The sequence below is a fragment of the Seriola dumerili genome, unplaced genomic scaffold, assembly GCF_002260705.1.
Source record: "Seriola dumerili isolate Sdu_G_001 unplaced genomic scaffold, Sdu_1.0 BDQW01000024.1, whole genome shotgun sequence".
NCBI classification, from domain to species: domain Eukaryota; kingdom Metazoa; phylum Chordata; class Actinopteri; order Carangiformes; family Carangidae; genus Seriola; species Seriola dumerili.
The window spans coordinates 875926-901945 of record NW_019174279.1 but is presented as its reverse complement, the minus strand read 5'-3'; the positions used below and the strand labels follow the sequence as shown (position 1 = coordinate 901945).

Sequence of the window (26020 nt, the reverse complement as noted above, 5' to 3'; positions counted from 1 at the left end):
AAACTTGCTAAATTGTATTAAACAACAATGATTAACACTGCACCTGCTTAACATCAGCATGTTAAATTGTCATTGCAGGAGAGTTAGCATGCTGTTGTTAGCATTTAGATCACAAAGCCGGTTTGAGGCCATGTTCCCCCACAACACTCACTCGTATTATGTTGTGGTAGCAGTGACTTAAGAGGCACGACTCCAGTCATAATTATAGTCTTTTATTCTTCCAAGGCACAGCAGATGTGTTGGCAGGGCTAGAAGCTATCAGAATACATTCAGGGTGTGAATGAACACATCAAGTACACACAGAACTACACCCTGTCGCTCTCAGTGAGGGGTCAGTGACTGCTACATGCTCAGTAGGCCCAAATAAAAACTGAAAATGCAGTTGTACATTCTGTGCTGCTATTCAGAGCTCTGTCCCCAGCCATCACGGGGACGGCCCCCTTGTGCAGTCCAGGTGAAGAGGCTTCACACATACACACAGGCAAATTCTCCATTTAACAGTTAAAGTTACCCGGCCATTGTTAAGCAAAAATAAAAGTGATAAAACTGTTTAGGGAATGAAAATATGCATTCACTGATCTGGTTGCGTGTAATATTGAGTTTCCTGTTCAACTGCTGTTTAATTATTCCTGACACAAACACGCCTTTTAAACAGTTTTTTGATTCGAACCTAAAAATAAACTAGACCACTGGACTGGCGTCAATGCCTGATATCACATAATTAAAAGATTGATTTTGTTCTCAAACCACCGGGGTCATCTAGAAAATCTGAATTAAAATAATGCTTTAGAGCCTCCAGAGTGGGACTACTGAGCTTACAAGGAGAAACGTCTAAAACAGGATGTTGGATGATGTCTAAAATCACTGTTTTTGATTTATTTTGAAAAAAAGAAATCCCAACAGTTCAACTGTTACAGTGATAGCGCAGAAACAAACAATACATTGTACAGTGGGAAAAAATATTCTCTCTTTCTTTTGTTAAAAAAAAAAATAGCAGACCACAAAACACTCCAGGGCCTCCAAAGAAAATGGTCTGTCTTGTTTTTTTAATAACCTGGATCTGAAGTGTTAAGAGAACTTTATGAAGCTTACAGTAATAAAACAAATCCTTTGGCATTGTTCACTGCGACAGTTCAATAAAATTAAAAACAAAGAACTCGAAACACACATAAAAACACCTGAACTAACCTTGGCTTCTACTTTACTGTCACTCATTCTGCCACTGTCAAGTGAAATCCTCATGTCTATTACGTATCAACCTTCCTGCAGTCAACAAAAAGAAAAAGAAAAACCTTTATTGACAACCATACATATTTTTTTCAAATTACACAATTGCTGTTGAAACTCTATCATTTGCCCAAGAGTTATAACACTTTTAATCCAGAAGACCTTTTAGTTCTTCAAGTATAAACATCACCAGACAGCAGTGAGGATGTGTCACCTTTGAATTTGTAGATCCACAGTTAAGAACAGTGTTATTACTAAAAGTAAACATGAGGAGAGGAGAGCCCGTCATCAGCTCACACAAAACTCCACACTTTAGTGTCAAACTCAGTGAATAAAGCTCATAGCTGAGTGTTGTCCATAAAACAAATTATTACTGTATATACAATAGACAATAAGAAAATCTCACTGAAAAAAAATGAAGGAAAAGTAAATGTCCTCTAGGAGATAATATCTTGATAATGTCATAATTTGCCTTTAGAAAATAGAAAAAATTTCCATGCAAAAAATATATACCTGGGATTTGGATAAACTCTTGTAACACAACATACCAAAAATATATATTAAAAAGTTACAGATAAAGGGAACTGGAGCGCAAAGCTGAATTCACTCCAATAAATGAAACCGGCTTGGTACCAAATCAAATGGTCCTGATACACACACCCAGACTACAGTGGAGAATAAATCAAAATCACCTGCAGTTTCCTCTTTGAAGAAGCGCACGTTCACCCATGACGTATATGCACATTGCCACTTCTACATGAGGTGTGCGCCGTCGGTGCCAAGTTTAGAGTGTTACTAGTTTCAGGGCCCAGGTCTGTTTACTGGTACCAGGGGGTCTTGCGCACCCAGCGAAGGGTGAAACCTGCATCCGTGCGGATCTTGATGGAGGCTGCCTCTGCTTCTCTGACAGTCTCCTTCACTGACTGCATCAGATTCTGGGCGTTATGGACCAACATATCTGTGGCCTAGTTAGGAAAACAAGTGAAGCAGTCAGTAAATAATAACAGAGATGGGACAAAATGAAAACAAGTTATCAGTGGTGGAAGATGTATTAACCTGTAAAAACACTGCATGTATTACATTAGTAGATTAGTAAAACTACTTAATGTACTTTTAGATAGTTAGTCTAAGTTATCTGAATGAAACCATCTGAGAGGTTTAGAGGAGAAATTTGACTAGATACTGCTTTTTTGTAATTAGTCACAATATGTTTGTTTTTTTAATGTGAAATCTGTATCTGAAAAGTAACAAGTAACTTTGTGTAAACATTCAGTACAAGTGAATAGAGGAGAAATATACAATTTTCTCTTTTAAATGTTGTAGAATAGAGGTATAAAGTAGATTGAAATGGAAATATTCATATAAAGTACATGTACCTCAAAAGTGCTCTTAAATATAATGTTTGAGTGAATGTGCTTCGTTACTTTCCACCACTGAAAGTTATTAAGGATGCACTAATCCAATATGAATCAGTATTTGCACCGATACTGACCATATTAAGTGGATCTGGTATCTGCCATGACATGACTGATCCACATTAATTACATTTAAATACATTATAAAATTCAGTGTTACATCATACAACAGGCTGCCAACTAATCAGCAGATACTCTGACGTTGAAGTTGCTGTATCAGGAGAGAAAAAGTTGGTGTGCATCCCGATAAGTTATGTGCAGCTTTAGTTTACCTGCTCTGACTCCTCCTCACTGATGTTTGTTCGTCCCAGCATGGTGGCTTTGACAGTGGAGAGGATCTTCAGCTGAGTACTGATGGTAGGGATGCGCTCACACACCTTTGCAAAGAGAAAGACATGTAAAGTACCTCTACAGAAGACATAAAGGACTTTTCAGCCTGTGTTTGTGTGTCCTCACCTGCAGCAGATTAGTTCTGATGCGTCTGTCAGTGCACTGCTTGGCCACTTCTTTAGCCAGTCTCGTCACCTCATCTGAGGCCTTGGCGATGTCCTTAGCGCACTGAATCAGTGCGCGTTTGTTCCCGCTTCCACCGCGCACCAGCCGAGACATTTCCGCCATCAGCAGAGCCATCCGCTTGGCTGCTGCAATGATGTCGTTACCCTGCGTAGAAGCGGGAGGGAGGAGAGGAGGAAGCAGTGAGATCTGTGAGCAAGCAGGATACTCCAGAGAAGCATGGCTTTGGATAAGAGATGTGAATGCAATAGAAACATATTGTATGGGTCATGTTTCCACACTTTTTTTTTCTGATGATAATCAAAACGTAGGATACTGAAAACAGTGTTACCAAACACTGAACGAATGCTGCTTTCTATGAATGTATTTGAATTGAAAAGCAAAACAGGCGTTAAATTTAAAAGCGTGTTCAGCAGGAAGCTGCATGCAGTGTCAGTGCACGTTATCACCAAATTTATATCCATAGTTTTGGCGGGAAACAGTGTTTAGGTTCTCACTGTCTCCCGTGTGTCACAGTCAACCTGAGGTTAGTGCCCATGAGGTGATGTTCACAGTGTTGGAAGTGATCAGTACACACCCTGAGACTAAGAAGCAGAAGCAGGTGATCTTATTGGGCCAAGCAGGCAGTCTAACGTCAAAGATACATCACTCAGGAGTCTTTGGGAAACTGTCATCCTTGGCTTCACAGGTTGGTCAGACAACGAGTGACTGACAACAGCGAGGCAGAGCGCCTGGCCCCCCGTTTAAACCAGTGAAGCCAGTACCAGTTTGTCCATGTGGTGCAACAAACAAACTCGCCATTCCAACAATCTTTGACTTTTAGTGCAACCTTAGCATGGCATCAGCATAACCGCGTGTCAATCGTGTCTGAGTGTGATGCAACAACAGTAAAACAGCAGCCACAGCTGGTTGGAGGTTTCCATGGTAGTGGCAGATGCAGAGCCTCAGAGACTGTGAGTACTCCAGAGGGTGTTTCTTTGTCCTTTCTTGTGCGTTTGCATGCGTGGATGTGTGTTTGCATGGGGTCAAACAGTACTTCATGATCCTCCCAGGAGCTCATTGTACAAATACTATCTGACCCACATCTGGTTGTGTGTGTGCGCTCATGTGCATGTACGTGCGCAGACCTTGCTGGACCACTTGCGCGCCTCCTGGTGGAGAGACTGGGCAGCTGCCAGAATGGGTTGATTGACAGGCTGGTTGGAGGGCATCATCAGCAGTTCTGGCTCATAGTCATCCTCACCATCAGTAAACTCATCTTCATCATCTACCTCCCTCTCCTCTACTGCCTCCTCATCCTCAGGCTGGGCAGGGCAGGGCAGGGGGTGGGGGTTGGGAGTGGAGTTGTTGGTGAAGGTTGGAGGAGTAGGGTCGATTGGGATGGGAAGGAAAGAAAGGAAGGCAAAGAGGGTGGGAGGAGGAGGAGGAGGAGGAAAAAAAAAGGAGGAGAGTGGAGAAGAAGGGGAAGGAGAAAGCCAGGGATGGCAGGAGGGAGGGAAGCATGGGAAAAGGAGGCATTTAGTACAGTATGAGAGGCACTGGATGGAAGAAGAGAGGACAGGAGACTTACAAGAGGGAGGAAGAGAGAATGCAAGCACTGTGAAAGAGAGGCGAAAGGGGAGGTGAAACTGCACAGGCAAAGATGGTGTCGTGGGGGGGGAAAAAAAAGAGGAGGAAAGCGGAGCTGGTTTGGGCGGGCAGCAGGTGGATGATGTGCCTTGACGCTGTGGCTGAGTTGACAGTTTGTGAAGCATTTGCACAAACAAATAGAGTCGAAAGTGTAACCAAAACCAGTGGTTGGCATCCCTCTGGTGCATTTAAGAGTCTAGAAGTGTGTTGGGAAACATAGTGTGACCCTGTGCAATTATCAGAGATAGTTTGTGCCTGGTTTCCAGAGACACCTGTGATGCATAGATCATTAAACAGGTGTGAGGAAACTGTCAGGAGAGCTATAGAGGGGGTGAGAAGTTACGAGCTTCACAAAGAGAGCGAGAGGGCATTATTCCTGTATAATCAATGGTTAAAAACACAGTATAACTGTTCCTATACACAGCTCCTCCACACAAAAACACTTGGACACACACATATGGAAGGAACACAGACACCAATAGATATAAAAGTGTAGAGAATCCAAAGTCCGCTTCAAATATAATGCGCCTTTTCTCTACGTGTGCTATGGGAGACTGGATTGTCTCTCCACACATGACTCTTTATCTGATATTTACTTTGTGCCTGTAAGAGTAGGCCTACATGTGCATTAAACCATGAACAGTCTTACATGCTGACACCTCAAACTGATGACAGTTTCCAGTTTCACTCTGAAATTGAAATCGAGCCACTGATCTCCACATTTCAGCATCAACATGATTTCAGGAAACAAAAAAAAACAAAAAAAAAAGTTGATATCAGGATATTCTTTGAATGTGAGAGGATACTTCCTCATTGGACAAGTGCATTATGGTCTAACAGAGAGGGATCATTTCAGTCAAGTCTGCTAACATGGCATAGGAATATCACTAACCGATCTACCTTAATTAACCCAGAAGTGTGTGTGTGTGTGTGTGTGTGTGTGTGTGTGTGTGTGTGTGTCCTCCACTGATTTTGAAATTATACACACTTGATGGGGAGGATCTGCAAACTGCATATTTCTGTGTGTTTGTGGTAACTGACCTTGCTGGACCACTTGCGTGCCTCGTCATGCAGCTGCCTGGCTGCCACCATCATGGGCTCGCTCAGCACCTCTCCAGCCTTCTGCTCCGGGAACTCCTCGTCCTTTTCCTCTGGAGGAGGGGGCCGAGGCGGGGGTACCTCGCCCTCTGGCAAGGGGGGCTTGGGTGGCGCCTGCTCATCACTGACCTGGAAAAGACACACACAGACACACATATGTTACTTACAAATATGTAGTTAAAGGGCAAAGGGGGATATGTATGTATGTAAGTTTTTTATCTTCTGTCAGGACCAGACACAGAGCCCCCATAACTCCAGTTTTAAAAGATTCTTTAATTGGTTTGAAATCACTGAATGGTTTCAGTAGATCAAATGTGTTAATGTGGATAATAGAGAGTGTGTATGTGTGCTTACATGGAGCTGGTCCAGGTCAGGAGGTGGAGGAGGGAAGTCAGGCTCCTGAGGTTGGAAAGCCTCTCTAACTTTTCCGACTGCAGCCAGGATCCTCAGACACGAGTCCAGGTAAGCCTTTTGCAGAGCTGCGGGGAAACATGCGTGACCATTTCATACAGTACAGTATCTTGAACATGCGTTTGCACGGCGTATTCCTGTACCTTTATCTTGTATGTTCCCAGCCACTGCCTTGGCGTCCATCACCATGGGTGAGATGGTGTGTGAGAGGATGTCTGACGCATGCTTCACTGTGTCTCTGAACCGCGGATCCTCAGAGTTCTCCATTTCCCTCTTAGCCACCAAGAGGACCCGATTAGCTCGTCTTGCTATGCTTGTTGCCCCGGCAACAAGCATCTGGGGCTGAACATTTGCCATGGCAACTCGGCATTTGTCGATGTCTTTCTTTATAGCCTCCTCAGACGCATCCAACAGAGATTTGGTGTCGATGGCCTCGTCCACCAGGCCTGAAGCAACAGAGAAACACACGAACACACACACACCCATTAACCTCTCTAAATCCTATCTCAGATTTTAACAGGCTGCTGTAACACTGCAACTACTTCAAAATACTACTTCAAATTATTTTCAATAATTTAAGTAACACGAGAAATGTTGAGAAACTCCTCACCAGTGAGTCTCTCCACATTGTCAATCCACTGGTTCTTCATGGTGTCAAAGTGCTCGTATGCTGCTTTGTTTCCAGGATTCTTCAACAAGATCCGAGCAGCAGAGGTCACCTGAACATTCACACACATGTCAGACAGTGTATGACAGGCTCTGACAGCTTTGTGTTTCATCACTGTCTGCAATCATGCAAATACTAAAACAAACAGGTGCACCTGTGGTGTGAGCTCCCTGGCATGTTTCACAGCAGCATGTATCCCCTCCACTGTGCTCTTATTGGCTGTTCCCACGGCAGCAGCCTTCTCTGCGGTCGCCCCCAGCCGCCCTGCGTGGGCCTCAAAGTTCCCTGCACGCTCTTCAAAAACCTACAGCAAACATTATTGTTGGTATAACCAGATAAAAAGTTTTATCGGGTGCCCATTCTTGGATAGTGCGGAATCAGTAGAAATGAGGCTTTGGATTCATTCCTGTAACCATATTTGTAATGAGCACAGATTTGTGTATGTTACTGACCTCCTGCCTGTTGGGGGCATCAGGAGGAGCGGTTGCAGCCACAGCCAGCAGTTTGATAGGGGTGGTGGTGTCACTGAAAACGTCAGATACTTCCTGGGTCATCACCTCCTGCATGTGCTGCCGCAGGTCCTGGTAGAAGCAGAGTGTGATGCATCAGTCCACTAGGTGGAGCTCTGCACCAATACTTACAATAATAACCAAGATGCATGCATCATATATACAAACCCAAGATTCCATTTTTTTTTTGTTTTTTTTTATGGCTGCATCATTTGATCAAATGGAAACATTTTTACATGTGCTGTTCATCATTTTATCCACATTTCCCCCAAATGTAGCCTGACATATTTGGTACATTTGGAAACTTAATGATCCTCACTGTAACGTAACATGACCTCTGTGGTTCTGCACAGCATACACTTCTAATGACAGAGTTTAAACCTGAGCCTTGATTCATTTATAAACAGGTGTGTGTGTGTGTGTGTGTGTGTGTGTGTGTGTGTGTGTGTGTGTGTGATACCGCTGAGCTACCTTGAGGCTGTCCTGCAGCTGTGCGGCTGTAGCTCGTGCATGAGGAGCCTCAGCCTCTCCCCGGCCCGCCATGTCTGCCAAAGATGCCATTAGACCTTCTGTCCGGTCGCAGCGTCCAATCATATCCTGTCGATACGGGCCTAACAAGCCTCCTGCCAGCCTCCTCCCTTCTCCAACCATTCCTCTGATCGCTGCCTGACCTGGAGAGAGACACGCATCAGGAGTCATTATCATGTCACATCTGGATGCCCAATATCTCAATGTACTTCAATAAAAAACAAGATACAACAATTACAGGTTCTTGTTTAGACATTTGTATTTCTTGGTAACATGGTCGATGAATAATAGGAATGTAAGGGGTGACTAATGACTGTGGTTTAAACATCTTTTTTTTGTAAATTACAGGTTGCTGTATTTCGCACATGCTGTACTCATGAAGTTTCCAGGAAGACACTGTGTGATTAATAGCTATAGTGTTTGGTTATCTCCTCTAAGAAAGCATGTAGCAAGAAGGTACCTGTGATCCACTGTAGCCTCTCACACTCTGCTCCCATAGGGAAGCATGGGAGAAAATAGCAAACAAACAAATGACAAAACAGGGATATAGCACATAGCAAATAAAACAAAGCATTAAAAATAATGCAACGCTCGCTGAATGACTAAGTAGGTCTGATTAATGTATGAGATACATGTCTGTTAGCATTTAAGGAAATGGCATCAGTCACCACTGTAGTTATTTCTGTGCTACATTAAGAAATGTTTCCTGACTGTAAGGTGATGTGGTTTCCTCATACACCACAAACACCTCACATCTTTCAAGATCCTCTATTTGCCGGCTAATAGCAAAGAGTCACACAAGTTGCCAACATATTATCACGTTCACCCGCCCTTCGTCATCCACATACAGGAAGCTGGTGAATGACATACAAGGTCAGAGTGTTCATTTTTGAACCAAACTACTACATTATCCCTCCCTAGAGCCGCCATCCATCCTCGCTCTCACCTACTCCTCTGTCGTCCACTCCGGGGTTGTTCACCCAGCGGAGGGCCTGTTCCATCTTGCCCTCCAAGGTGACGGCAGGCTTGGCTGGTCTCATGTTGGCCACGGCGCGGTTGGTTTTGGACTGCAGGGTCAGCAGTGCCGCCCCAATCTGCTTTGCCAATGCACGGGCCTCTGGGCTGTCACCTTTACCCCTGAGACAGTGACAGGCAGAGGGACGGTTAGAGGGAAGAACAAAAAGCCAAGTTCTAGAAATAAGCTGTGAAATACAAATTTCTAGTCTGTAATTTTTTACTGTTTCACCACACCCCTGTTAGACACCATCCATAAAGGGAAATACCACCATCAAAGGCTGATGCCACTTTTCCATCTGCTTTAGTCAGCATTAATTCTCATCTTGTGTAGCTTTTAAATCAAGATAAATGCTTGTATTACTGGTTTGCAGTGGGAGAGTGTGTGTTTTCCACAGACACAGGTACAAGTTCTGGTCCAGGCCAGTAATTCAAGAGGAGTAAAATAATATTCATATAATATAGAATAAAGTACATTCGTTTGAAAGAGTACAGGCTTAATGAAGGTAGTATTTCTTTTGTGACCTTGTACAGTCAGTTTTCATGAGATAATTCAGGAATGACATGTCTACAGAGCCACATATTATGAAAGTACAATCTGTTCCAGTTTTTCGAAAATACTTGATAATCCCCCAAATCTTTCAGTGCACTTGCAGAGTAACATTTTTTTCTCTTCTCAAGTTCAGATCCATTGTTTTTGTGTGGATCTGGGTCACTCGGGTTACTTTGTCATGTTTATCTCTGGTTTCCTATAATGGTCAATAGATGCAGCGGAAGTGCAGCACCGACAATATATCCGCAACGGTGACTCATCGTGATTCACTGAACTGCAGCTCCATTTAGTGAACTTACTGCTCTAAACCCAAACTGAACTTTACTTCAAATATGAAATTAAGTGGCTTGAACTTTGAGATGAGTGGTATTTTACTTTAAGTAAGTTTTGATCCTCAAACTGACCCGCCATATAAAAGCCCCATCTCCTCCACACCATATTCAAACAGTCAGAAACCTTATTGTAGGACTGATGCCCAAGGTTGACAGGCAACAACATATTTTCCAGGCAGGTAAAATATGCCAGCTATTGGTGGCATGAGGTTGCAGTTTGAGCCTAGAAAAAGAGGTTCTACGAGTTACTTAAGACAATCACGAAACATCATCAGTCATTCATGCGTCAGGGAAGGGAAAGCACACTGTTTGCGTAGTTCCACGAGTCTGGCGGTGAGTCCTGCGATCTCACTAATGGAGCGCAGTATGTCATCCCTCTCTTTGGGGTCTTCGCACAGATCGGCGATGCGTTTGGCCTCCGCTAGTAGCGCTCTGATGTACTCCTCACCCTCCGGACCACCGTTAGGATCAGCCAGCCAGGCCTACAGGACGCACATACATGACTTAGCTCTCTTCTGATGAAATATACAACATAAATCAATAACTTAACTTCTTACAACTAAAATTCTTCACTGAAAATACCACATCACTTGCTTGGAAATGAACTAGAACAATAAAGACAGAAATAGGAATAAATCTAATGCAGAGAGGAGGTATGACTCACTGGGGAGAGGGTTAACATGGATTACTGTGTTGTTGTTGTTTTATCTGACCTGTGCAGCGTCCAGCCTCCTGGCAATGGCCTGTTTGGCATTGATTAAAGCCTCCAGTCTGCGGGCAGCACCGTCCACTTTGCAAAATAACAAGTCTAAGCCCTGCGAGCACTGGCCTGCGCGCTGCACACACCCCGGCGTTGTACCCTGGCCTCTATCGTAAAAAAGAAAAAACACACACAGTTCACACATGACAAAATACTTTACATTGAACACACAGAGGCAAAGAAAATAGTTGAACTCACTCTCTCTCTCATATAAACACACTACCTGGCTCGTAGATCTGCGATCTGGTCCGTCATTTGTCCCAGAGCCTTAGTGGTTGCCAATATATCTTTCCTCTCCTTCCCAGCACACAGCTCTCCCACCTTACCAGCTTCATCCAGTATCACACGCAGGGCAACCTCACCGGCGTCTCCTAAAGACGACAGCGCATGACAGGATGAGACCGTGGAATAAGATCTAAAGAGCCGATGAAGTGCTTTAGCTGAAGACATGATAAAAAAAAAACGAAACAAACACACACAGTTACCTGGCTGTCCATGAGGATCTTTGAGCCAGCTTTTAGCCTGTGCCATCTTTGACTCAATCAAAGCCAGAGATCTCTTCAAAGCCTCCATATCCTGAGGTAAAGAGAAAACACAGCATTGTGTATAGCTTTGTCCAAACAGCAGTGGCTATTAAATAAGTAGGTACCGCCTCATATTATGGCAAACTTATTATAATAAGTAATACGTAATAATTCATTACTGTTACAATTACAATAATGTTCTAAAATAAATGGGGTTAAGTAAGTTGTGAGCCCAAATTAAATGTAGAGGCTGTTGTTATTTTGTGTTTTTCTCACTGACAATGAAGCCAACAAAAACACCAAATGTGTTAGTTGGTTTCTTGATGCTTTCCAACTCCATTGTCTTGTCTGTGGCACTCAGCCCTGAGCCCATTCAGTCTTACTGAAGATGTAAACCTTTAAAAATGGGTCACAGTGTGATTCAACATGTATTACACTGCTGGTCTTCATCTTCCGTATGTAAGATATAGGCTTTGTGTACACAAGTTATACTTGTACTCTGATCTTTTTGTTGACAGTAATAAAAATATAACATATGACTACTCTTCTCCTTTAAAGTAAAGGATCCCAGAAATTCATATTTTAATCATTATCAATTCATTGATGATTTACACACATTTACAGCTGCAAACTTGGTAAAGTTTAAACTGTGTGTGTGTGTTAGAAAGCCACTGATGAATGACCATTGTGTTAGAAACGTTGCAGCCAAATGTATCGCCTTAATTGTTGGGGCTCTCAACCATTCATTAATGTTTATTATTAAACTGTAAAGTAGTAAAAAAGTATTCATGTACCATGAATAAAGTCATTAGTAATAACACAAGCCTTTATGTTGTATTGTAAAGTGTAACAGTTTCCATAAATTCTGTGTAGCCAAACTAATTAGCTGATATGTTGTTAAAAATAACGAATGAAGTGGAAAATTAGACAATTAAGGGGGGATGACAATCTCACATCTAAAATGCAACAAACACTTTCATTGCTTTATACCAGGTGGAGCAAAATAAATCCTTTTCCCAGCTCAGAAAAGACTGAACCACTTAAGTGGAGCTGTTCAATACAGCCCATCTATTATGGATGTGTCTGGACACCAACCAGTTTATTTCTATAATTCATGACCTGAGCAGAGGACAGTCATCGCGTGCCAGTGGTTCCCCCCACACACTGACAGTAAACTATTATAACAGCTCATACACAAAGTATGCAGAATTTCCACAGCAAACACACAAACACACACAAAGGACAGACAGGCAGATCAGTGTCTGAGGTAGCTGTGTGCAGAAAAACATGCAGGGTTACAGGTTAGTCTAGTGAAACAGATCTCAACTGTAAAGGTGACGGAACCCGTTACACAATCTGTAACTTATGTGCCCAAAAGTATTTCCCAGGGAGTATACTCTGCCCAAACCAGCATCTTATTGCGCTATTGACAGCTGTATCACACAGTAAACATGAGCAGCACGTGAAAGAAAATATCATGACGGGAAATTCTGAGGCAATTATTGTTAAAAAAAGCTCAAACTCTTAAATAACTGTCGTCTGTTTCATGCCATTTGACTCAAATAGACGCCTAGAGACAAACATATGCACATACATTAATACAGTGATGAAGCATGTGTACTGTACATCATCACGTCAGATAACAGAGAACAGAGAGTGGATTAAAACACATGACATACTTACTGTTAAATACCACCATGACAGATATATACATATACATATATATATATATATACATATATATATATATATATATACACAATGTAAGCTTGGAGACATATTTCCATATTTCCTTCTCTCTCACACACACATACACACTTGCATGCTGGAAACTGCAGAGGGGGAGAGAAACAGGCTTACCTTCTACAGGGAGGAAAAGAATGGAGGAGGAAGGTAAAGAAAGAAAAGAAAAAGAAAAACCAGGAGTTATACTACCGAGCAAAAAGAAAAGTGGAGACAAAGTAAAGAGTGAATTTTTTGAGGATGCTCTCTATAGTACAGAGGGACGTGTGGATAGAGTGTGTGTCTATGTGTGTGTGTGTGTGTGTGAACAGGCACTCCAAAGCAAAAGTGAATGTTTGATTGAGGTACATGGGGAGTTTTTTTTTAAGTTAGGGTTGAGGGTATAAAATGGAGAAAACCTGAGTTCACATGCGCAGCACAGGTCATACCTTATTGGCCCACGCGTCTTCATCCCACGTGGTGAGCTGTAAGACTCTTATAATCTCGTTGATTTCAGCGCTCATCTTTTCAAAGGTAAACCTCCTGTTCCTCTCCGCCTCCTCAACGCCGGCACCTCGACTGCTCTTGGTTGCGACAAAGATCTTTATGGCTGAGGACAAAAACATGAGTATTTCTAATTACAGTCGTTAAGGAGCATAGATTCATCACAAAAGATATAAAACTGTTCATTAAAGCCCCCCCCCCCAAAGAAGTGCAGAAACAAAAAAGATCCTGTGACATGACCCCAGAAAAAAACACTGCACCAGGTTTCACCACAGTTTTCAACAAACAAAAACTGTGATCTGAATAATGTGAAACTTAAAATCACTTAAAAGCTCTAGTGGCTTTAAAGCTCTATTAGCTGATTTTTTTTGGACACAGGGGGGCAGCAGACGCAACATACTGTAAGTTGATATGGCAAAGTTATTAGCAAACAGTTGCTTATTTATGCATGCTGCAGATACAAAGCGACATTAATTCTCATTTGGAGTGTTTCTTGTAGCTTGATGAATCAAAGTCCAATATTCCCTTTTTCTTTTAGTTCTGTTTTTGGTCTCCACCAACTCCTGAGGGAAAACATCTGGCTATTTGGCTGCTAAATGCTCCACTCTGCCATTTAGTTGTTAACCTAGTCTTTCTGGTGCTGGGGCATGTTAAGTACAGCGGGTTTGTCAGAGCTCTTCCGATGAAATCAGCTGTGTGATGCAGCCAAAATCGACACGAGAGCCCTGAGAGTGAACCGAAACGTCGAAATTGTGGTCTGTTAAACCAAAACAATGAGCTGAATGATGCCAGAAAAGCTCTGTAAAGCTGAGGGGAACTTCAGAGTCAGCTGTTAATCATCTGTGGGTTCACTGGTGTGATCGACCCCTTTTTAGTAGTAGTAATCATGTGATCGATTGTTAACACAACAGTATTGATTATATCCACTTTAAGTCGCAAATTGGTTTATGATCTTACAACAATCAATTGGTCCAAACTTTTTTGACATTACACCCTCAGTGAACCTTCATGTTTGAATGTAGAGCTTTCAAAAGCTGCAGCAGCGTTTCTCTTCTTTGCTGGTGCAGAATACAGCGCGAGAGGCACTAGTAGAGCTGCTAGTGGGCGACGTGTGTGTGTGTGTGTGTGTGTGTGTGTGTAGTCAGTCTGACATCCCCAGCAACTAATGACTGTAATTATCAGCGTTGCTATAACAACTGTTGGATGCTCAGTGACCTGCGCAGTCGTTTGCCCACACACATACATACAGTCACACATACCTGATATAAGTACAGGCAGCAGCTCTTTGACAGTGTTCATGGAGCTGACTAGCATCTGTCTGTGTTCTTGGTGCGTCAGCTCCTGCTGCCTCTCCTCAATCATCTTTGACATTTTGGTCATCCCTGAGGAAAGAGAGCAACATGGGGAGATGTTATTGTTCTGTGAAAGTTAGAGGTGACCAAAATCAAACCAAAACAGCAGGGGGACGCAGAAAAATGAGCTTGTGTTTGGCTTTAGCATCACAACTTCAACTGTGCTCGAACAATAAAGAGGCTGAGGCCACCCCTCAGTGGTTTTTACCAAATGAGTAGTTCCAACACATCCAAACATCATTACCTCATGAACGACTGATCTCGTACAATGACAGCATCAGTAAAGTGTGAGAAAACCCTGGCATCAGATTTCCTCTCAGCTCATTATGCCACAGAGCACTGACAACACAATTGACCTTTTACCTCTGATGATAAATAGATTGTTTACGCTCCTGCTCTCCCGCCAGTGAAAAGACTCTGATCAGTAATCACAGCATCTTAGTGTCAGAGGAGCAGTCGGCGGGTAATTTAGTTTTTCACCATGAGAGATTGATCTTTAACCCGGGGAGGAGCCTAAAACAAAGGCTGATTGCACGGTTCATGTTTTTCTGGTGGCCCTTAGAGAACATCACCGCCAAAGCCAAACAGCATGATGCATTTGTGTTGACCTTTTTGTCCTCTATAATAACACAATTATTTATACAGTTTCCTGAATGTGTAGGGATTTTTTTGCTGTGATTAATTTGCTGATTTTTTTTTTTTTTTGGAAAATCCCTTCGCAAAATCAAACAGTCAAACCAAAAGAATATTTATGTTTCTGTCAAATAAGACAAAGAGAAGTTCAAATCATCACTGATCAATGAACTAACTGTACTACTCTAAACGGGAACACAGCAACCCTGTTGCAGAACTGTTGTCCTTCCTTAAAATAGATATTCTTCATTGCAGATTTACTGTAATAGCCCATGATTTTGATACCTGGATTTTTTATGTAGAAGTCCCTTGAAACATCCCAAGATTGATTCTTTCTGAGCGGCCTTTGTTGCACCCTCCCTCTCAAGGCATAAAACCCCCCAAAAAAGTTTGTTGAAGAATTTTTTGTCAATGCAAAATGCCTGAAAAGTATAAGTTCTAATAAATTTAAAATTAAACTAGCACTCTTTGATTTCCACTTTTAGTTAAACCACAGAAAACTACAATGGGAGTTGTCCTCACTGAGCGGCAGCTTTAAATTGGCTTTAAAAAAAAAACAACAAAAAAAACAAGCTCCTGCTGACCTGGTCCCAGGTTCTTGGTGTAAGTGATGAGGTCCTCCATGGTCTCCACCACTTCAGCTACAGCCAGATACTCTAGGATACCTTTACACACTCTGATTATCTTGCGCACCTAGAGCACAACACAGACATAATCACAACCAGATGAGACCATGGATACAGGCACAAAACAAAGGGCTGATAATAGTGATTAGAGACAAGCGTCTTTATTAGAGAACAAAATTCAATGTGTGCATGAGCTTTTTTTAGACGGCGCAGAAGTTGCCCTGTTGTTTGTGTGGTGTCTGTGTGTGTGGTGTGTGTGTGTGTGTGTTTGTGTTTGTGTGTACAGTCTTGTGATGTATGTCTTGTGACTGTGAGAAGTTGCTCTTTCAAAAATGAGGCTAGTGATGAGATGTGGCAAGCATAATCACGTGCCCAATGTGATTCCACTTATGGAGCTGCCCGCAAACATTCAACACACACACACACACACACACACACACACACACACACACACACACACACTCCATGCAACCTGGTACACACTATATCCTCACATACACACACATATGTATATATATATATATATATATATGTACAGTATATACACAGAGCCAGCCACACACATATCCTGAGTTATGACAGAGCGAAATCATTTGATCTCAGTGATTAGATCTGGCTGCATTTGAGACTTGCTTGAAGCTGAGTTCCTCCTTCCTCTGTACAGCTATCTCAAGCTTTCTTTCTCAAAGACACCACACCTCTGAAGTAAAAGCAATTCTCAGGAGACATACATGGAGATAAAGAGGCAAACACACACACACACTCACACAAACACACACACACACACACACACACCTCTGCCTCAGCAAAGGTAAGGAGCAGGTCGGACGTTCCAGACAGTATCCCTCTGGATCCATCAATCAGGTAATCTCGTGCGGGAACAGAGTACGGATCTGCCTTTAGCATCTGAGCGGCCTGGACCAGCTTAGAGCACGAGTTCTCCACCCTGAAAAATACACGGCACACACATTTACCGACAACAGGGATTAATCACCTAATAAATCCCACAGATCAGATCTGACATTTAACATAGAAAAGCGAAACATATGCGTCGAAGAACGCTGCTCTGGTAACAAGAGATGGTTGGGCTTGCAAGGTGTCATGGAAGAAAAGTGAGATGATTTTGCAGATTTTTCTGCACATACACAGAAAACTCAGAAGATTCTGCTTCCTCCGTCTAAAGAATAAAGATAGATGGAGGTGGGTGGGGGGTGGGGTGGGGGGGGTGATGTGGGATTTATAGTTTTTTACAATTTTCAAATTGCTGACTAACAATGTGAGATTGTGAAAGTTCTCAGCTATCATTTTCTATCTTGACTTGTCTGCTCATTGGAAGTCAGTGATTAGCTTAGCCTGAAGAAGGTGATGGATTTTAGGAACACTTGAATAAAGCCAAGTCCCTCCTCTTTCTGACCCCCATTGGTCAGGGTATCGATGGCTGCTGGTTCATCTATATTTAGGCAGGTTCACATTCCCACATGCCCCCTCCTAAGCCCTGTGAGTGAGATTTATGGTGTAGTGCCCTGTGTATGTGTGAGTGAGCAGTGAGAGAGCGGTGTGTGGATCTGATTAAGGTCTGGGCCCTCTTCTTAAAACTTAAAAAACCAATTGGAATTTGAAAAATAAGCAACAAATGGAAAGGAAATCAGTGAGAAAACAAACAGATAATATTGCTGTAAATGCACAGTAAACGCTTTGACATAGTCCAACACACATACAGGCCGGCAAATACGGCCTGATATCTAAGTCCCATGATTGCTGAGTAGCAGCTCTCAGCCGGCACCCAAGAGTTCATGTCAGCTCTCTGGATGCAAGCTGGAAAACAACAAACAGCCTCTCAGCGGTCTGGATGCGGGAGCCGGACAGTCACCCGGGCTCAGCCTCAGAAGTGGCTCTTTGTTGCAGCTGGGAACGCAGCCACATTTCCTAACATTAAATCGTCTGGAATCCTCTTTTTAACAAGTTCTCTGTCTGCTGAGATAAAGTGGATCATTTCTATATTTTTGCCACTGAGTGTTTCTGTGAGCGACTGTGGGCGAGAGCAGAGACAGAGGGAGGTACACAAAGAAACAAGAGTGGTGCCCTTTCTTCTAAAGCATGTGCAGCGCTTCAGACACAGACTTACTTAATGAACGCAGGAGGCATGTCTCTCTTCATCACCTGGTCTTCGGTGGTTTGAACCGTTTCCTTCCCCACCTGCGACACACACAGATGGACCATTTATTTTATTATCATTAGCTGCAGCAAGAGAGGAAATAGTATTCAAGTAAGCACTATTAATAGTCTGCAGGGTGAACGGGTGTGTATCAATTCACACCTATTTCAACCATGCGTGCATGTCATATTTTTCAAGCTTCGGGGGGGAAGCAGCTCAGGGTCTGGTCGACTCGGCTGCCTGTTGTTCCACATGAGGGCAGGTCGGGGGGGGGGTTTATTCTGCTCTAAACTGACCCACATGTGGCCGTGAATGTGAGGTCTGTACAGATGATATCACCTAGTCATCAGCACAGTGTAAACAATGCAGAAAATAACATTCAGCTTTCTTTTGTTCTGCACAAACAGAACCCGACAGTAATAAGTGGGAGTATTGATTTTTCTATTAGAGTTACTTGATTTTTTCCTCCATGTGTGAGTGTTTTCTTTCTGATTGTGACTCAAACTAAAAAACTGTGACGTTTTCATGCCCTCGATTTTTTTTTAATACCCTAAGGACCTTAAAGATTTGGTTGAATGGAATTAATACTCTCACTTTAAAAGGGATTATTGAAAAGCCTTGTGAAAGAATTGTGATTTTAGAAGCGATTTAAAAGAAGATGCTGATTTGGCAAATCTACGTTCATCGGGCAGGTTGGTCCAAAGTTGTGGTGCCCTAACAGCAAAAGCTCTGCCCCTTTAGTCTTACATATTAACATGGGAACTAGCAACTGAGGACTTCAGACTACATACAGGTTGATATGGGGCAATTAATTCAGAAATACAGTCTGGGAATAGGCCATGAAGTGCTTTAAAAATCATAAGCAGAATCTTAAAATCAATTCTGTAATTGACTGGTAGCCAATGTAGAGACATTAAAAGGGGAGTAATATGATCTTGTTTCTTAGTTTTTGTTAGTAGTCTGGCTGCTGTGTTCTGTTTTATTTGAAATCTGTGAATTGTTTTCTGATTTATGCCGGTTAGGAGACAATACAGTAATCATGAGGAAATCCTCCATAACCAGCAAGAGATGGTTTCTAGAATCTCTGCTGCAGAGTAGAAACTTCATAAATCGCTCACAAACAGACACAACAGTGCATTGAGTGCAAAATCTTGCGCACACACGCGCGCGCACACACACACACACAGCAGGGTGACATTGCTCTCTTCTTCTACAGATGTTCATACAGGGATGCAGCTGGCTGAAAACCTATGACTGGCCCTCACACACAAAACTCATCCTATAACACACACGAGCATCCACCCACACACACACACACACACACACACACACACACACACACACACACACACACACACACACACACACACACACACACACGCGATGCAATTACAGTGAGATGATGACATCAGTCTCTTGCTGCTCTATCGATGAAAGTCCGTTAATAGACTTTCCGGCTCCAGAGACTCAGGAACACTTTCACATACACACTGAGATCCATGCTGCTGTAGACTTCTCTTCTCATCATACACTGTGGCCGGTAAGAGCCTTAATACAGCAATACCAATTTTAGCTGGTGTGCTGCTCATTGCATCAATAATTAAAGTCATTATAAGTGGCTGTATTTTATTTACCGCAGAAGCAAGAAATCTAGTCTCATCAGAGGTTTCATCTTTGTGTAACTAAAGCAACACAAAATAACTCCTAATTTAAAGTGACCAGTCAGGCTCAAGTTTTTAAGTATGAACTTGAACTTAACACCAGTGAAACTTTAATATTTGATTTTATATCAGAGTGCAACAAGACAACCTCCACAGATAGCTAAAAAAAGACACAGACAACATGAAAAGATGTGGAGAGAGTGAATTCCACCCCCTGATAAGATGTATTATATGATGATTCTACTCATTCTTAACCTAAAGTATACTTTGCATTGTCATGTGTCATTTTATCTGTCAGAGCTTTAATTCTGTCGATGTGAAACATTGTAATGAAAAATCACAAACACTGCAAAAGGGATATAATTGAAATATCTGAGAGCCTCTGTGTGTCTTCGCTAATTTCCTTCTTTAAAAAAGAAAGCAGTGAGATTTACAACTGTGACATGTGAGGAATGCAGTTTTACAAGTAGAGCGCAGGTTGAGGAAACTCTCCGGACAACCACCAACGAGTCACATCAGGTCACTGATCAAAGGCTTTCCTGTAAGCAGCAACACTTGGCATTGATTATACAATGCATAATTGATGCGAAGTTCAGTGGTTTGCTGGGCTGGCTGACAGTGTGATGTGTGTGTGTGTATGTGTGGTTGAACAGCCTGAAAGGTGCGACAGCTCCGGCAGGAAACAGACAGCTGTCAATTGTAGCTGATACTATACAATTAACCTGGTCCCAGCTCAGATCCACAGGCATCAGCTCTGATGTGGGTACTGCTTTCACTGTCTTTTCATGAACCTCTTGTTTTGGATTACATATTAATGTAACAGTCCAGTCCAATCAAAGACTGACGGCAAACATCAACACCTGCAAATAATGATTAATAGTTCTTTTATCAGGAAATGTCTTGGTGACCTGGGGTTCAAAGACACTGCCCACACAACAGCTGAGGTTCCAGGCTAGCTGGGGATGTTTGCTGCATGCTGTCCCTCTTCTTTATCGCCTCATTCTCTGTCACCTATCTAGTGTCTGTTATCAAATCAAGAAATCCACTCCTCCCACCTCAAAAATACTTCATAAATCAAAAAAATCATAAATATCCTTTGATGTTTTTATAAATGAACAAATCATTTAAAATGTATATAACAAATACCAGAGCCTAACGTCTCAAAATTACATTTACCAATAGCCAAAAAATCCAAGTATTCAAAAATTTATAATGTCAAGGAAATGAGAAAAGCAAGCAAATGTGCACATATGTGACACTGTACTCAAAGCACATGTTTGATATTTTAAAGTTGCAGATTTAGTTTCTTGGCCACAGAAAAAAATATATATTTAATATATATATTTGACATATAATGACCCTATAAAGCCATAGTATGTAATAGCTAGCAAAACAGTAAAAGTTGTGAGCCGTAAAACCAAAACAATGAGCTGAAAGGCGCCAAAACACTTTGCAGCGCTGAGGGGAACTGCAGAGCTTGCTCATCATTCCCACGTTAAAAGCACACAGTCATTTGACCCATTACTTATACAGAAATATAGGATAGTGCAGCTTTAAAGACATTAATAAATGAAAAAAAATGTTAAATTGATTAGCAAGATGGAGCACTCTGTCAATCAAGGAACCATCAATTCTGCTATATAGTATAAACCAGGAGTAGATTTAAGACAGACTGAGAGATGTGTGGACATGCAGCTGGAAACAAAGACTTATCCTGGATCTGCCAGAGAAGTGATGGCTCATATTTACATGCTAGAGCATGCTGAGTGTGGTGTATGTGTATTTAGGGGAGCGGTAAAGGTGGGAGGGGGGACTATGAGGCATGGCAGAGTCTAGCCAGAAGATGCCAGAGACACTTTCCCTCCCTAGCGGGGTGCCAGCGTCTGACTGTAAGTGGCTATTCCTCTTCCTCCCCACATCCCTCCTCTTCTTTCCTCATTCTGCATCACGCTGTTCGACAATTTTAGTCGGGAGTCTCGCTCCTCACATCCCTACCTCTCCCTCTCTTTCTGCTCTGCTCTGTCAGAGTGTAGTTACTTCACTCAACGGTAAATCTATTTATTCCTTCCTCCCCCTCCCCCAGACATACTCGGATTCTGCTTTGACTCCTTCAGGAGCACATACTTCTCAAACACCACTGAGGCTGCTCTGTCATCAGCACAACTTCAGCAAGCTCACACTTTCAACCAAATACGCCAACAGCATCTCTCAGATCTTTCGTTGAATCAGCGTCAACCCACGCACAACCTCTGACAGATTGAGACTGACACCATCTTGCGTGTGTGCGTTTCTAAGTGTCTCAGTGACCTAGATTTTAAGTACCCCCCACTGTCAGCCCACCCTGGACGGGGGTTAACAGTGTAATTGTATCAGTGTGCAGTGGGACTCTCGTGGTGTGATGGTGGCAGGTTGCTGTATATCGCGTTATGTCTTAGCTCAAACTGCGCAAGTGTAGAAATGAATCTGCTTTCTAAAATAAAGCATATGTGGTCAGACGTGTGTGTATATATTCGAGTGTTAGGTGTCCTTTGCGTCCAATTAAGTTCGTCTACCCAGTAACCAGCCACTGCTGATTTTACAAGCCCTGTACTCAAGCACCCTTTGTGCTCTCTTTCAACACCTTCTTTTCACCCACTTATTAACTCTCACCCCTCTGTCAGTGGACTACACAACTATCCATCATCTCCTCTTCAGCTGCACATTTTAGCATTTAGATGGTGTTCTTATCCAGTAGTGCGTGAGAGTCCAATGAGCCTCAAATCTTACATCCCCAAAAAGACACCAGTAAATGCAAGGAAATGACGTAACAGCTGAGGAGAGAGGGGCGTTTTAACTTTTTATTGCATCCTACTTTCATTTTTTATTCCTGTCTGATACCAGAGTCCCTCCATCCCTGCATTTCCTCTTCCCGACACTTTCCAGTGTCATTGTGTGTTCAGCCTTTATCTCTCCCTGTAGCCTCACATCTCCATCATCTGAGACCGGCAGCGTACCCGAGGCTGCTATTAGCCTCCTTCTGCTCATCAACGGAGTGGATCAACGAGGACGAGCAGAGAAAGACAGAGATGGAGGAGTGTGCCCGGTAGCGATGCAATGGGATATCAAGGACTCAGTGTAGCTGCTGGATGGTATCACATGAAAAGGAGATTTTTCATCAAGACACGCCACGGTGTTTGGGTTCAGACTGAATGGGCCTTTTCATAATCAGTTAATGAGACATTTATCAAAATGATCTTGTGTGCCCATGCACAGAGAAGCAGCAGCCTTTTTCAAGGCTATTCAGCTATTCAAAACTTTGACATGACAATAATTCAAACAAAAGAAAACTGCCTTATTCACTGAGTTATATCAGAAACAATGATTCTTCATAATATTATATATATTCATGAGAGCGGGTGAATTGTCCTTTAATACGGATGCCTAAATTGGATTAAGTGTGCAGTTAGTAATCAAAGGTTAACAGTAACATTTTATATCAAAACATAAATAGAAGCTAAATTATTTTATCTGATCTTGTGTCACAGGTAGGATGACAGAGCACTTTAGTTCTGAACAAATGAAGAACCGTATTTGCACACTAGCCAATGTAAATGTTTAACTTCAAAACTTCTCCTTTGTGATGAATGTGATAAATGGGTAAAATAGATCATATCTATATATTTACTGCCAAAATATTCCCAGAATCCCATTTTCAGCTTGTCCTTTTTGCAGAGGAAACATGGCCGGAGGGATCAGCAATGTGCGACCAAGTGTTTCAGCTGCGACACACAGAAATGCACAAACCACAAAACATAATGAAAATCATTAAAAAAGTAAGAGCAAAGTAAAGCAGCACTTGTTAAATTCTGGACCAAACATGAGCATACACTGCTCCTCCCTGAGTCTGCCACAACCCTACAGTGTATCATGAGTAAGTCTGCTACACTGGCCTCCCACACTTGGACTAATCATCATGGAACCAGTTTCTTTTCTCGTTATCAGGTTCAATAATTAAAATGTAAGCGTCAGAGTGTTTCCTCCTGTCTGCTACTGTTTTCTCTTGAGTGAGTGAAGCCCCTGCATCAATAACAACGACCCGGATCAGCATTAATGATGTGGCCTGTATTGATTTTTCCAGTTAGTGCATGTGGAGGAGACATCAGTGTCTGACTGAAGCTCAGTCTCCCTCTACACAAAATGACCATTTAGACAGAAGATGACAGAGAGGGAAAGGAGACAGAGGAGGCGGAACGGACAATTTAGGTGGAGGAGTCGGAAATGTTGGGAAACAAGGGAGGAAAGTGTAGATGAAGGGAAGAAGTGGGAGTCTGATAAATGACCTAAGAGTGTGTCTATTCTCTGTGGAGGTTATTACAATGAATGGGCCGAGTTAATTAAAGCCATTGTTAAATAAACTGCAAATTCTCACTCAGTTCAGTGAAACCTACAGTGAATGCACCTCTCCCTTTGGCACAAGTGACATTTCCCTCTTTACTGATCAAAAAGTGACAGAGAGAGAGAGAGAGAGAGAGAGAGAGAGAGAGAGAGAGAGAGAGAGAGAAACAAGCATCCTGTTAATTCAATCAGCGCTCGTTTCTTCCGCCCCACAAACTTCATTGAGCTCAGCAGCCATCTGATTATCAATCGGGCAGAGTTTGACAATGTTGTTGTGTTGCTGTGTTGTGTGCGCACAGACTCGCACAAAAAAAAAAAAACTGCTGCAGGAGCTCGTGAAACACGCATGAGCGTCAGCTGGGCTGTATGGCAGTTTTATATCATTTTAATGGCGAGCAAAGATCAAGCTGGGATTGTCATTAACGTATCTGGAAGCCACACTGAAAAAAAAAAAAGAACTGCTCTATGTGCAGTGCAGGACACTTCGATGACCTGCTTTTGAAATATCTTATGACACTGATTAAATAAAGGCCACAGTGTCAGAGCTGTCATTGCAGCAGTTTGCGTCGGTTTCTGCGGGTTTGGAAGTTTGGGTGATAAATGTCACTGGATGCAGCCACTTTTGTCGGTGAATTGACGCCCTGGTTCAAACTCACGGACTCACCCGCACAAGGTTGCTGACTGCCGCCTGCACCGCGGCCACCGGCACCGTCAGATCCGGGATGGCTTTACCGTCCACCTCCCCCTCCTCGTGCATGATGACCAGGTGGGAGATCTGCTGGGCCACCGGCTCCAGGATACTCTCGATTGTCTTGGTGTGAAACACCGGCATCGTGAACGACTTTTACCGCAGCCCCGACAGACGAAAAGGCGGCTGGTCGCTCCAGCACTGAAGATCCCCCCCTCTCTCCTCTCCTTCCCTCTCCTCTTCCTCACTGACTACGGCAGGAGGACAAGTCCCGAGTTGCCAGTCCAAGCCCCTGAGATGAAACCCTCATGCGTCTCTCCTCCCGGCGTGCAACCGTCTCCTTTGGTGAGCACCTCAGTAAAGGCTGGGCTCAGATGGTCGGTGTCCTCCGGTGGGAGCGACCCAAATCGTGACAGAAGGAATCACCGCCCTCCGCCCAATCACAGCGAAGGAATACAGCTGCCAAGCGGGTTGGTGTTGGTGCGCACTGACGCTTTCCCTGCACGCACACGCATGCACGCACGCACGCACGCACGCACGCACACACCACAGCACACACATACACACTGCAAATGAGAGCGCTTCCCAAATTACGTCATGCAAGCGAGTGGCCCAAAAAAGGAAAGTGTTGGGGTAACTTAATGGGAAGAGATCGTAATTTCAGGAGGTATTTGGTAAGGAGGGGTATAAGGTGCAACATCTACAACAGAGGAGGGTTGTAAACATAACTGTGAAGTTGCCACCTGCAGCCTGGTAGGTTAAAGGTCATCTTCATATCTCTGAAGCACTAGAGGGCACAGGAGATGAGATTGGGAGCCGCACCAGTGCCTGTATTGCTGAAGAAAACTGGTGTTTTTTTCTACGAAGCTTCAAACCTGCATCTGACATATGATCTATGTTCATTAAAAGGTGGGTCAGGAGTTCATGTCTCCAGGCCTCAATGTCCAGGTCTAAATAAAGACCAAGGATTCAGCTTGCTGCTGGCTGCAGCTGAGGGAAGGAGTCTCAAAGATCCTGCGCTGCACCCACACACTGTTCCTCCAACTTCTTCACTCTAACACTGAGGATCCTTGATGAACAGCTGTCCCGCTGGTTTAAAACCCACCTGGCTGGTTGCACTTGAAA

The 26020-nt window shown here is 43.0% G+C and overlaps 1 protein-coding gene across 2 annotated transcripts; it reads right to left on the bottom strand.

Moving 5' to 3' along the window:
• Positions 1 to 218: 218 nt before the first annotated feature.
• On the bottom strand, positions 219 to 25043 carry LOC111234345 (vinculin-like). 2 transcript variants are annotated; one of them, XM_022762385.1, is made up of 22 exons: positions 24872 to 25043; positions 18143 to 18213; positions 16813 to 16963; positions 15976 to 16084; positions 14666 to 14788; positions 13352 to 13512; positions 11142 to 11232; positions 10880 to 11027; positions 10610 to 10763; positions 10203 to 10378; positions 8944 to 9134; positions 7941 to 8140; positions 7413 to 7541; positions 7115 to 7264; positions 6904 to 7012; positions 6437 to 6739; positions 6237 to 6361; positions 5826 to 6011; positions 4283 to 4459; positions 3099 to 3302; positions 2915 to 3019; positions 219 to 2192 (listed from the first exon to the last, which is right to left on the bottom strand). In XM_022762385.1, the coding sequence occupies exons 1-22, from the start codon at positions 25037 to 25039 to the stop codon at positions 2046 to 2048; spliced, it is 3378 nt and encodes a 1125-aa protein (XP_022618106.1). In that variant the 5' UTR covers positions 25040 to 25043; the 3' UTR covers positions 219 to 2045. The 2 variants fall into 2 exon arrangements, with proteins under 2 accessions (XP_022618106.1, XP_022618098.1); XM_022762377.1 differs by lacking the exon at positions 4283 to 4459.
• Between the last annotated feature and the right edge of the window lie 977 nt (positions 25044 to 26020).

What these genes read in the sequence shown, in the direction of transcription:
- LOC111234345 (XM_022762385.1), bottom strand. Translation starts at nt 25,039, where the DNA reads ATGCCGGTGTTTCACACCAAGACAATCGAGAGTATCCTGGAGCCGGTG. An exon ending in AGTGGACGACAGAGGAGTAG is followed by an intron (nt 8,141 to 8,943) that starts GTGAGAGCGAGG and finishes GTCTCTCTCCAG; the next exon opens with GTCAGGCAGCGATCAGAGGA. An exon ending in ATGCCCCCAACAGGCAGGAG is followed by an intron (nt 7,265 to 7,412) that starts GTCAGTAACATA and finishes TGTTTGCTGTAG; the next exon opens with GTTTTTGAAGAGCGTGCAGG.